Source organism: Brassica napus, chromosome A1, assembly GCF_020379485.1.
Source record: "Brassica napus cultivar Da-Ae chromosome A1, Da-Ae, whole genome shotgun sequence".
Classification (NCBI taxonomy): Eukaryota; Viridiplantae; Streptophyta; class Magnoliopsida; order Brassicales; family Brassicaceae; genus Brassica; species Brassica napus.
Genome location: NC_063434.1, coordinates 19528529 through 19540505, shown reverse-complemented (window position 1 = coordinate 19540505; position 11977 = coordinate 19528529). Strand labels below are relative to the sequence as shown.

The window sequence follows — 11977 nt, the reverse complement described above, 5'->3', positions numbered from 1 at the left end:
TAAATAGTTTAGATTTTGGTACTACCGGATAAACCGAATGGATATTATTTTTACGAAGCCGCAATATATGTATATGGCTAAGTATATTAACCGATCCAACCAAATAAACCAAAGAAACCAATTAATTAAAATATAGATTAGTATACTTAAATATAAGTTTTATAATTATCTGTATTTGGATCAATATTTCCAATAAAAATAAAAAAGGCTATAATATTAGTAAATAAATCATAAACTAAATATAAGATAAATGTAATCATGATATTATCGGTAGATATTGTTAATATATATTTATTAATTAACTGTTCTAAAATCATGATAATTATATATTAAAATATATTTTTAAAAATAATAATAATATATATATATCAGTAGAATAAGTTAATGTTTATTAATTATTTTAAATACTTGATAAATAAATAAATATATATATATATATATTAACATAAAAATTTAAACAATAATATTAAATAAACTAATGATTTATACTAAAATCATGTAAAGATGACAAATCAGCAAATTCACTACTGATATTATTATTGATAAGAGCATAATTGGTTATTCAAGCGGCTAATATATATTCAACAGTAGTATTTGTTATTTTAGTAATAATACATTCACTTTCTGGAAAATTATGTTAAAGTTACTTGGTAGCTGCGGTAACATATAGTCATTAATTGTATCAACTTCCATATTTCTTGGACTTATTATCACTCTTCCTTGGTAAAATTTTGGGTTGCACTCGTTGGAAAAACTAATACTGTATACACCTTTTACAATCTCCTCCATTGGGTTCTCACATTGAGTTATCAGTAAATCCTCAGGTATATCTATTTCCACTTCTCCAGAATTTGGCTCGTTTATCTTCCCATTCTCTATGTCAAGAATCCATTTAGAGAAAGCTTCAATTTCCCTTGATCTAAACCGGTGAATTTTAAATAATTGTATAGATATTTACATAAATGATATATGAGTATTTATATTAAACACAAAATACCTAGCCACAACATTAGAGACGTTTCCATTGCATCCACTACAATGAAACAGAGTGCTTTTCTATTCTTCCCCTTATTCGCTACGTGTGGACTATCATCATCAGGATCGTCTTCACATGGATGAACTGTCGACCGACCACACGCAACAAAATACCACTTTGGAGTGGTTTCAATGGAAACAATCTTGCAAAGCGTAACACATCCCCCCCCCCCCCCGACAGGTAATATGTCATGGCATATTTTTTCTAAATTATTAAATTTTTTTTCTAAATTATTAAATTTGTTTTAGTATTAAAATACTAAGTAGATGTATATAATTAATAACAATATATTTGATTTAAATAAAAAAAATAAAAAAAAATAAAAAATAAGTAAAAAAAAATAAAAAAAAAGTAAATTTATTTTTTATGTTTTCGAATTATACTTTTTCAAATTCGAACTTTTTTCTAAATTTTTTTTTGAAATTATATTTGAAACTATTTTTAAAAATTTTTTATATATTTTTTAAGTATTTATTTATATATTTATTAGAATCCTAAATTTCACATTCCAAAAACCATACCCCACCCACCCCTCAACTCTAAGCCCTAAGTCTATATTAGTTAACCCTAAGAGTATAATTATCTTTTACCCTTCATTAAAAGTGAGGGTAAAAGTGGTTAGTGTAAATATGAAAAATGGTACTACGAATGTGGTATTTGTGATAATTTCCCATTATTTTTTTGGTGTTATTTTTATTTCTTATTCTTATTATTAAGTTGCAAGAATAACATTTATTTGTTACTTAATTTGAAAATAGTATTTATTTGTTTTTTATTTTTTCTAAATATTTTATTGGAAATGGAAGTATCTTTTCAAAATATTTTCAAAATATCTTCCTCCAAAAGAGAATATTTTGAAATATTAATTTTTTTTATTTACAACAAGTGCCTTATATTTACAAAAATTAAAAATGAACTCTATTTACTTTTAAATTTTCCAAGATTTTAAGAGAATTATAAAAAATTGAAATAAAAATTTATTTAAAAGACTATTATGTAAAAAAAAAATCTCATTCTACTTTATTTTAATAAAAACTGTTTTTCCAAAATAATGTGTTTCAGTTATAATGATTTAAGTTTGAAAGCTAAAAGACCATTTGAAAATAACAAATTATGATTTTATAATAAAGAAATACAATTTTATAAGAAATAGTAACTTCTATTTTAAGTAAGAAATGAAAATAACAACAAACATGAAATGTTATTATCTAATACATTACATATTGATTTTTTTTGTCAACATGGTTGGTTAGTTTGAGCGTTTATTCAGTTATTATGAGAGGTATTTCACAATACATGTATACATATCAGTGCCGGCTCTATACGAGTGCCGAAGGCGCAACAGCACCGGGTCCACCAATTTCAAGGATTTAAATTTGGTCTTGTGTGATATTGCAAATAATTCTGTGAAAGTCAAAGATTTTTTTTGGTGTGGTGCAGCGTTTGTATTCTTTGTTTGCTAATTCTGTAAAAAGATGGGATATTTTGAAAGCAAATGTGAAAATTTTTACTCTTAAGCAATTATCAACAACCCGATGGGAAAGTCGTATTGAAAGTATTAAAGCTATAAGATTTCAGATTATATATATAAGAGAAGCTTTATTTCAAGTGAATGAAAATGATAATGATCCTTTGATTCAAAGTGAATCAAAAGTCTTTAGCAATAAAATAACTTAGTAGTTTTGAATTTATATTATCTAGTGGTATTTGGTTTGACATATTGCATGTGGTGAATATGGTTAGCAAAAAATTACAGTCAAAGGATATGCAAATTGACATTGCCATGACCGAGGTAAGTGGACTGATTTCTTATTTTAAAAAGTATAGAGAAACTGGTTTTGTTGATGCTATGATGAAAGCAAAATAAATTGCTAATGAAATTGGTATTGAACCAGTTTTTATTCAAAAACGTGTTATTCGTAGAAAAAAAAACAGTTTGATGAAACTAGTGATAATGAAACTATATCTGAAGTAGAAGATAATCTTAGGATTCAATATTTTTTGTATATAATAGATCATGCCATTAGTTCTCTTGATAAGAGATTTGAACAATACAAACTATATGAACATATTTGGTTTTTTATTTGATTCTGCTAAGTTGAAGATACGTGATGATGATGATAGATTAAAATCATGTTGTAGTTTTTTAGAAAATAGTTTAAAAACTGAAGATTTGATAGATATAGATGGGGATGAACTTTTTCTTAAACTTAAGTTTCTTAAAGAACGTTTACCAAACAAAAGGATGGGTGCATGTGATGTTTTGAATTTTCTTGTAGAATTTGATAGTTTTCCTAATACTACAACTGCATATAGAATCTTACTAACTGTTCCTATTACTGTTGCTTCTGCAGAAAGAAGTTTCTCCAAACTGAAGCTTTTAAAGTCATATCTAAGAGCATCTATGTCACAAGAAAGATTAAGTGGATTACCTTTAATAGCAATTGAGAATAGTTTTTTGGAAGAATTAGATGTTGAGTTTTTGATTGATGATTTTGCTTCAAAGCATGTAAATAGAATGGTTTATTTTGTTGAGTGATTATGAGAGAAGTTTCCAAGAATAAGGACTTGTTTTGTTTGTTTTTTTTAATTGTAACAGTTATGGTTATTTGTTCTCTGTATTTGAACTTAAGACAAAAAAATGGATGCACTTTTGTCTCTGATTTTTATTAGTAAAAAGTTTATTTGGGGCCCTTTTTTGAATGATAGCACCAGGTCAAGGTAGCGACTGAGCCGGGCCTGATACATATATCCTTAGTTTTATTTACTTTGATTAATACAATGTTTAAAGTTGAGTTTAGTTTAACATTCTTGTGCTTTTAATTTATATTGAGATTTTGTAGGTTTTAGTAATTTCAAGAATTTGGTTTAATAACATCAAACTATATATTTGTTTATTTAGCTAGATAATTCTTTATATATTAATACAATAAAAAGTTCTTAAAGATAACAACATATTTTAAAATAAAAATATTAATGTGTTTATCCAAAAATAATATTTTTAAATCAATAAAAGTTCAAAATAATTTTAAGAAATTGAAAAATTTGTAAAACTAATATAAGTATAATTTTTTATTTAAATTTGTTTTGTCTTTAAACTAATAGTATATTTATTAATAAGTATCAATATATTATTATGCCCGCATGTGTGGGCAAAACACCTAATAATTAGTAAAGATGTAGAGATTATTAGGTCAGTGGCATAAATTATAAATATTAAGAAAAATTAGAGTTAATTTCTAATTGTACTTCACTTTTAATAGATTAGATATATTGTAATAATAATAGAGATAATTTATTTTTGGTTAGATAATTAATTCTGCTTGTTTTTTTGGTTATGCCGCCCAATCGCCCACCCTATTTTCTGTAAATCATTTTAAAAAATATTGTTCCGGTCGTTGATGTTTGCACTCGAGACCTTTCCAACTCTTGTCTTTGGCTGACGAGGGACGAAACACTAAGAGCTGCCGACGCCGGTGCGTAATTTGGTAGAAGTGTTTTGAACAATTCTTAAACTGAAAGCATTACATGTCTTTGTCAATTGTTTTCATTTGTACAAGTAATATTTGTCAGGTTTGCAATGAAATATATACTTGTCAGTTTTTTTTGTGAAAGTTAAACGGATCAGAGAGCCTTGATGTTTTATTTTGTAGAAGTAATATTTTTCAGTTATACAATATTAAGTTTTATTAAAAATGACAACGATATCTAAATCTTAATCGGCACTCAATGTTCTAGTTTCTAGAGTTAAATTCTTTTAAAATTTTAAAGTACTTTAAATGTCTCTTTTCCTCTTCCTCTTCACATTTAAGCTTTGCATGGGTTCCGTGTTCTCCAAGTGGTTCTTTCTTTTCAAAAGTCTTAAAGAAGACGCGCAAAATCAACTCTTTTGACGTTTCTTTCTTTATATTGACGGTTTCTTCTTACGTAAATTCCCCGACAAATGTCTTTCTCTGTTCTCACTTCATCTTCTTATTCTTCTTTCACTTTCTCACTTTCATCAACATTTTCAGCACTTTCGGTGTAAACAGCTCCAACATCACTCTCTCTATCTCTCTCTCTCCTGAGTTGCGTTTGAGTTTTTCATCAGAAGTGAAAGAAAATGGCCGGTGGTGGTGAAGGAGGAGGAGCAGCGCTGCCCCCAAAACAGGATGAGCTTCAACCACATCCGGTGAAAGATCAACTTACTTCCGTCTCTTATTGCGCCACCAGTCCTCCTCCATGGCGTAACCCTCTTCTCTCCTAATTTCACATCATTTGTGCAAGTGTCATATGTAATATAACTGATCAAGAATCACTGTTTCTTTTTTGGATCAGCTGAGGCAATACTTTTGGGGTTTCAGCATTACTTGGTGATGCTTGGAACAACGGTACTCATCCCAACATCTTTAGTTCCACAAATGGGTGGAGGAAACGTAAGTCTTTCTTCTCAGACAAATCAGTTCCCATGAACATTGTTGAAAAGCTCTGTTCTTTAATGTCTTTGGATGTGTGTTCATTTGTTGTAGGAGGAGAAGGCAAAGATGATTCAGACATTACTATTTGTTTCTGGACTCAACACTTTATTACAAAGCTTCTTTGGAACTCGTCTTCCTGCCGTTATTGGAGCCTCTTACTCTTATGTACCAACCACGCTTTCGATCATCTTGGCTGCTCGGTACAACGACATTTTGGATCCTCAAGAGGTTAGTCTGAGGATTTAATCTGTTTCTCTGTTATGTTTTAGTCATTAATTTGAGTAAAACATTGTAGAAGTTTGAGAGGATCATGCGTGGAATACAAGGTGCTCTTATCGTTGCCTCGCTTCTTCAGATCGTTGTTGGCTTCAGCGGCCTCTGGCGCAATGTAGTTAGGTTAGCTTAGACGATTCTTCACACCAACAGATTCTCTTGTGCTACTTCTTAATGTTTTTTTTTCTCTCTCAAGGCTCTTGAGTCCTCTCTCTGCAGTTCCTCTGGTTGCACTCGCAGGTTTTGGACTTTATGAACTCGGTTTCCCTCTGGTGTGTCATTGCTTCTCTCATTGGTTTTTATGACATTTTCTTGAGCACTGAGTATCTTATTTTCTTGCAGCTAGCTAAATGCATTGAGATTGGATTGCCTGAGATTATCCTTCTACTCATATTCTCTCAGGTTAAAGCTCTGTGCAATGCTCTTCTTGTTATTTCTAAACAGATGTTAACCAGATTCATTTGTTTTGGCTTCTTTCTTCAGTACATTCCTCATCTCATGCGAGGAGAAAGAGATGTTTTCCATCGATTTGCTGTGATTTCTTCTGTGATTATTGTCTGGATTTACGCGCATTTTCTCACCATTGGTGGGGCCTATAAGCACGCAGGAACCAACACTCAGACAAGCTGCAGAACAGATCGATCGGGCATCATAAGCGCCGCCCCATGGTAATGAAATGATTTCTTTTATCTTTGACCATTCTCTAGTGGCATTGTGCTACATTCTTACAGTATTGATGTTATCTTGATAATTCCAGGATAAGAGTGCCTTATCCTTTCCAATGGGGAGCTCCAACATTTCATGCTGGTGAAGCTTTTGCTATGATGGCTATTTCATTTGTTTCACTTGTTGAGGTTAGTATTCATGTAAACATCTTTCCTTTTGGATGCAACATCACTAAACACTTGTCTTAAATTTCATACTTATTTCATTGAGCGTGTTCATGTTCTTGCTCTTGTGATTCTTGGAAACAGTCCACAGGGACTTACATTGCTGTATCAAGGTTTGCAAGCGCAACTCCTCCCCCACCGTCTGTTCTCAGCCGCGGAATCGGTTGGCAGGTAATATTGTAAAACATTGACCTCAATGTGTTTTATCGCCATTGCTCTAAGATTGTGTATTTATGGCATATACATTTATGTATATAGGGTGTTGGAGTTCTTCTCTGTGGATTATTTGGAGCAGGAAATGGAGCATCTGTATCAGTGTAAGACACATTCCTCTAAAAACCAGATGAAGTCAGTCACAACAGTCTTTGCTGAAAATTCTAATGGCTTTTCTGATGGACTTACAGAGAAAATGCTGGTTTGTTAGCGCTAACACGCGTTGGTAGCAGAAGGGTAGTTCAAATTTCAGCTGGTTTCATGATTTTTTTCTCCATTCTTGGAAAATTTGGAGCCGTCTTTGCTTCTATTCCAGCTCCTATATTTGCAGCATTGTATTGCCTGTTCTTTGCATATGTTGGTATGTTTCTTGAAACGTCTTTCTTGGTTTGAAACCGCGAATGAGTATTTCTAAGATTCAAATGAATAATAATTTCAGGTGCTGGTGGTCTAAGCTTACTTCAGTTCTGCAATCTAAATAGCTTCAGAACAAAATTCATTCTTGGTTTCTCGGTTTTCATGGGATTATCAATACCACAATACTTCAACGAGTATACAGCTATTAACAAGTATGGACCAGTTCATACAAAAGCCAGATGGGTAAACAAAACGAACAAACATACTGTTAATTTTCTGAAATCCTCTAGCTTATGATAATGCCTGATTGTTTTCCTTGTTGTTCTTCACAGTTCAATGATATGATCAATGCTCCATTCTCTTCTGAAGCATTTGTTGCCGGGATGTTAGCATTCTTTCTTGATGTAACATTGTCATCTAAAGATAGTGCCACGAGGAAAGACCGAGGGGTGTTTTGGTGGGATCGTTTCATGTCGTTTAAATCCGATACTAGGAGTGAAGAGTTTTACTCTTTGCCTTTCAATCTTAACAAATATTTTCCTTCTTTGTGATATTGATGATGCTTATATAAGATTTCAATGGCTTGATCCTTACTCTTCTATGTATAACATTTTGTATATTTATCAACTTTGAATTATTTAAAGAGTTCAAGGATTCCTTGTTTGGGATAATGTTATTGAAACCATAGGATCTCATAGTTTTGTTTACAACAGCACTCCTTCTCTATCACTACACGAAACACTCACATCCACTCTATGTTGATTTCTTTCCACCTCTCTCACTCGTTTGTTTGTGATCAACATGAAATAAGATATAAAAAGATACACTTGATTTGTTAACTTGGTTCAACCCATTAGCGTGATAGTGTGTACATCCGGAACCAGATCAATCTTGACAATTCACCAAGAAAGAAGAGTACATCTCAATCTTAGAACTCAATGTTCAAAAAGAGAGAGAGAGAGAGAGAGAGAGAGAGAGAGAGAGAGAGAGAGAGAGAGAGAGAGAGAGAGAGAGAGAGAGAGAGAGAGAGAGAGAGAGCTCAAAATGACTCAATTAAATAGTTGATTAAAGAAGAAGGTAGGGGTTTTAGTATTTATACCCAAAGCACTTGTGCAACAATAAAGCCTCTATAACAACAAGAAAGTTTGCATTTCTCTTTTCTTCTTCTTTGGTCCAGTGATACACACACCATAAACCAGTTTCCTTTATTCTCAGTTAGCTCGAACCGATATTGACCAGAAATTGAATCTGTATATCAGTATTCTTCATCTTGATTTAGTTTCCTTTTACTTCTTCTTCCTCCTCTTCACTTAACAAATTGTACCTACCACTAAAAGAAATATGGGCATTGGTAGCACATCATGGTAGCATGAATTCACAAACCGTTACCAAAAGTGACTAGTTAGGATATATAACTGTATCATCCTACTATATAAAAGGGACTAAATTCAAGGCTTTTGAGACTATCCACCTCAGCCAAAATATTCTCATCCAAAAAGAATTAAAAATAAATGTCATTTAGAAAATAATTAACTAACATACAACTTTTGATATTTCTAGAAATTTCAAATTTGTAACTGCTAATTTATTAATAGAATCATATATCTATATTGAATTATGTTCTATTTTTAATCATTAGACTTCAAGGGTAAATAAATTATTAATTTATAATATATATAGTTTATAACTTTATATTGTAGTTATAAATAAAGAGAAAATAATAGGGAAGGGTGGAGAAGCTCATGTAAAATTATGTGATTAAAATGGTAAAATGGTGAGTATGATGAATCTAAAAAAATTTGTTGTACAAATTATGGTGCTTTCTTCGTCCACTATAATGATTTAAAATAAAATATATATTCACATAAATAAGTCAATATTTGTTGTTTTTTTTGTAAGATATTAAGATTATCATTTTCTGAAAGGTTACACTGTTGTTTTTAAACAACTTATTACAGCAAGGAAACAAAAACAACCAACAACAACTCAAGGTAAAAAAAAATCTTAAGGAGATCTTATACAAGAAATATAAAAAGAAGTAGAAAAGAGGAGAAAGAAGAACTTGTCGGGTAAGAGAGGAGACGGTCACACATCATACGGTCGAGAGAGGCAAGGATGACTGATGAAGGTGAGGAGACAGTTGTGAACACACGAGCATTACGCTCTTTCCACAACAGGTAGATGGCTGACTGAAAGTAGAGCTTGATGACTGGAGTAGCATGTGCATCTGCGTTGACGCGAGGTTGATTGATCTAGGCTGCAACAGAGTGTAGATCAGCCGGAGGAGAAATCCAAACTTCAGCAGCAACATGCTCCCATATCAAGCGAGAGAAAGAGCACTCAAAGAAGAGATGATGGTGAGTCTCTATTTCCAGATTACAAAGGACGCACGTTCCGGAGACATTTAACTCCCAACGCCTCAAGCGATCCTTGGTTGGCAGTCTTCTCCGCAAAGCCAGCCATGCTATAAACGCATTACGTGGAATATGTTCCTTGAACCAAATAGTCTTGTGCCAATATTTATTGTTTATAGTGTTTATATTATTTTCTGACATTAGTATCCATATTTTTTGGTAAACTGATCCAAATAGATTAGTTTGTGGAGTTAACCAAACGAGGATTATAGTGTTTACTTTGGAAAAAGTAATAGGTTGAATGATAGATTGTGTGTGTGCCTTTTCACATGGAAATCTGCACATATATTAAAATTGTAAGTTTTGAATCATAGAGAAAATATAGTGTATATAACTGAAGTTGGTCCATTCCGAAACTAAAGATGGCTAAAATTCTTCTTTGTCAAAATGCATAGATGTGAATCTTATATGAATAGAGTTCTCCATTGCTTATAGCAGTCTAATAAACTCCATGTGTAAAGGAGAAAAAATGTTATATAAGTGAAACAAAAATTATGATTTTTTTCTTGTGCCAATAGGCTCTTCGCAATTTGAAGAAGAAAGAACATATTGTGTGAAAATCTTTGGCTCGGTCAAATTTTATCCAGTCGTTTATAAAACTGTTGTTATCTGATTCATGTAATTTTTCAGTGTTGATTTAAAAGCCCAAAAAATCCATCTATACTAACTTTTTGATATTTTTTCTGTGATTTGAATTTAAAAAGAAATAAAATTTTCGATAAGTTATGTAAACTCAGAACAAGTATTTAGTTTTAGAAAGCATTTACATGTTTCAAACTTATAATATATACATATATAATGTTTAAAATCATGCATATAAAACCTGTGTAAAATGTGTCTGAATATGTTTCTCTTCTTTAATGTGTTAATCGTACTATATATAACATTATTTTAAAATTTCAAAAAGTTTATGTCACTTTCACATACAAAAAATCATCAATAAAAAATATAATTCTCCATCTACGACAAGAAAAATGAAAAATTACAAACTTATAAATTTAAATTAAGAAAAACTAACATTGGAAAAACAAGAAGTTAATATAAAAGAAAAAAACCGACAAATAATATTATAAATAAAATAAATTTATAAGATACAATCCGCGCGAAGCGCGGAAAAAATCTCTAGTAACATTAAATCAACGCTATGTAGCATTTTCCAGGATATTTATCAAGCGGAAAAACAAAAATCCAATTTTTATCTCTGTAACACTTATGGGCCCCAAATACCCAGTGAAAAATCATTTTTGGCACCAAAATATTGGTTTTGGTAGAATTAATGTTTAGAGAAATAAGAAAAAATAACCAAAACAAAAATTATAATTAGAGAAAGGCAATTATCTCAAATAGACATTTTTAAATTTTTTTAACAAAAATAGACCTTAAAAACTAAAATGACCAAAATAGTATTTTTTATTTGGAAAATTTTAATTTAATTTTATTTTTAAAAATTTGAAATCATATCCCCAAAACCCCACTCCTAACCTCTAAACCCTAAACCCTAAACATTATACCCTAAACCTTATACCTTAACCCTAAACCACACCCCTTAACTTTAAACCCTAATGTCTAGATTTATTAACCCTAAGAGTATAAGTGTATATTTACTTCTTTTGATAAAACATTTAAGTCTATTTTGGTTATTTTTATTTTTAAGGTCTATAATTGTCATAAAAACTTTTTTAGGTCTATCCTAGGAAATTTCTCTTAGAGAAATAACCATTGCAATGTCATGGCTAGAATATAGAAGTATATTATGTATTAGTTACTGTATTTACCCTTGACAATCTTAACCACATATTTCTTTCTCTCTCTCTCTTTAGTTTTTTATTTGGTTACAAAAGTTTTATCCGCTAACAATTGATTTATCTTCAATCATTTTAATTAATCTTCTTACAAATTAAAGAGAATCACGAAGATATAAAACATAATTGTGAATATTGTTATTGAGATATCTATATATTTAGTTAAGGAAACTAGGTTTAATGTTTATATTCTTATCTTCCTTATATATGTGGTACATGTATAAGCTTTATCATTATGAGAGTCAATACAATATTCTTTTAATCTTATACTCTCATCATTCTCTACATGGTATGAGAGCTACAATGATCTAACGATCTGCTTCATTCCTGTTTTTCTTTTATTTTCTTCAAGCTACACAGCTTCTTTATTTTTTGATTTCAAGCCATTGAGCTTCTATTATATTTTCTGTTAAGCTATATGCTTCCACCATTCATGTTCATGTGAACCTCTGAATCCAAGCCTAGTGCTTCTTTATATCCATGCCTCATTTTTATCTTTATAATTCTTAAGCCATTGTGGCGTCACTTCCAAAAT

At 30.8% G+C, this 11977-nt stretch overlaps 1 protein-coding gene across 1 annotated transcript; it reads left to right on the top strand.

Moving 5' to 3' along the window:
- The first annotated feature begins 4870 nt into the window (after window positions 1-4870).
- LOC106450154 (nucleobase-ascorbate transporter 7) lies at window positions 4871-7880 on the top strand. The gene is made up of 13 exons (XM_013891812.3): window positions 4871-5262; window positions 5354-5451; window positions 5545-5721; window positions 5789-5889; window positions 5963-6038; window positions 6109-6168; window positions 6250-6434; window positions 6524-6620; window positions 6741-6827; window positions 6915-6973; window positions 7061-7230; window positions 7309-7469; window positions 7559-7880. The coding sequence occupies exons 1-13, from the start codon at window positions 5139-5141 to the stop codon at window positions 7775-7777; spliced, it is 1614 nt and encodes a 537-aa protein (XP_013747266.1). The 5' UTR covers window positions 4871-5138; the 3' UTR covers window positions 7778-7880.
- Window positions 7881-11977: the final 4097 nt, after the last annotated feature.

Bases quoted from the DNA above. Each gene is read 5' to 3' on its own strand.
- LOC106450154 (XM_013891812.3), top strand. From the start codon at position 5,139: ATGGCCGGTGGTGGTGAAGGAGGAGGAGCAGCGCTGCCCCCAAAACAG. The intron at 6,169-6,249 runs GTTAAAGCTCTG...TTCTTTCTTCAG, and splicing joins TTCTACTCATATTCTCTCAG to TACATTCCTCATCTCATGCG. The intron at 7,470-7,558 runs GTAAACAAAACG...TGTTCTTCACAG, and splicing joins TTCATACAAAAGCCAGATGG to TTCAATGATATGATCAATGC.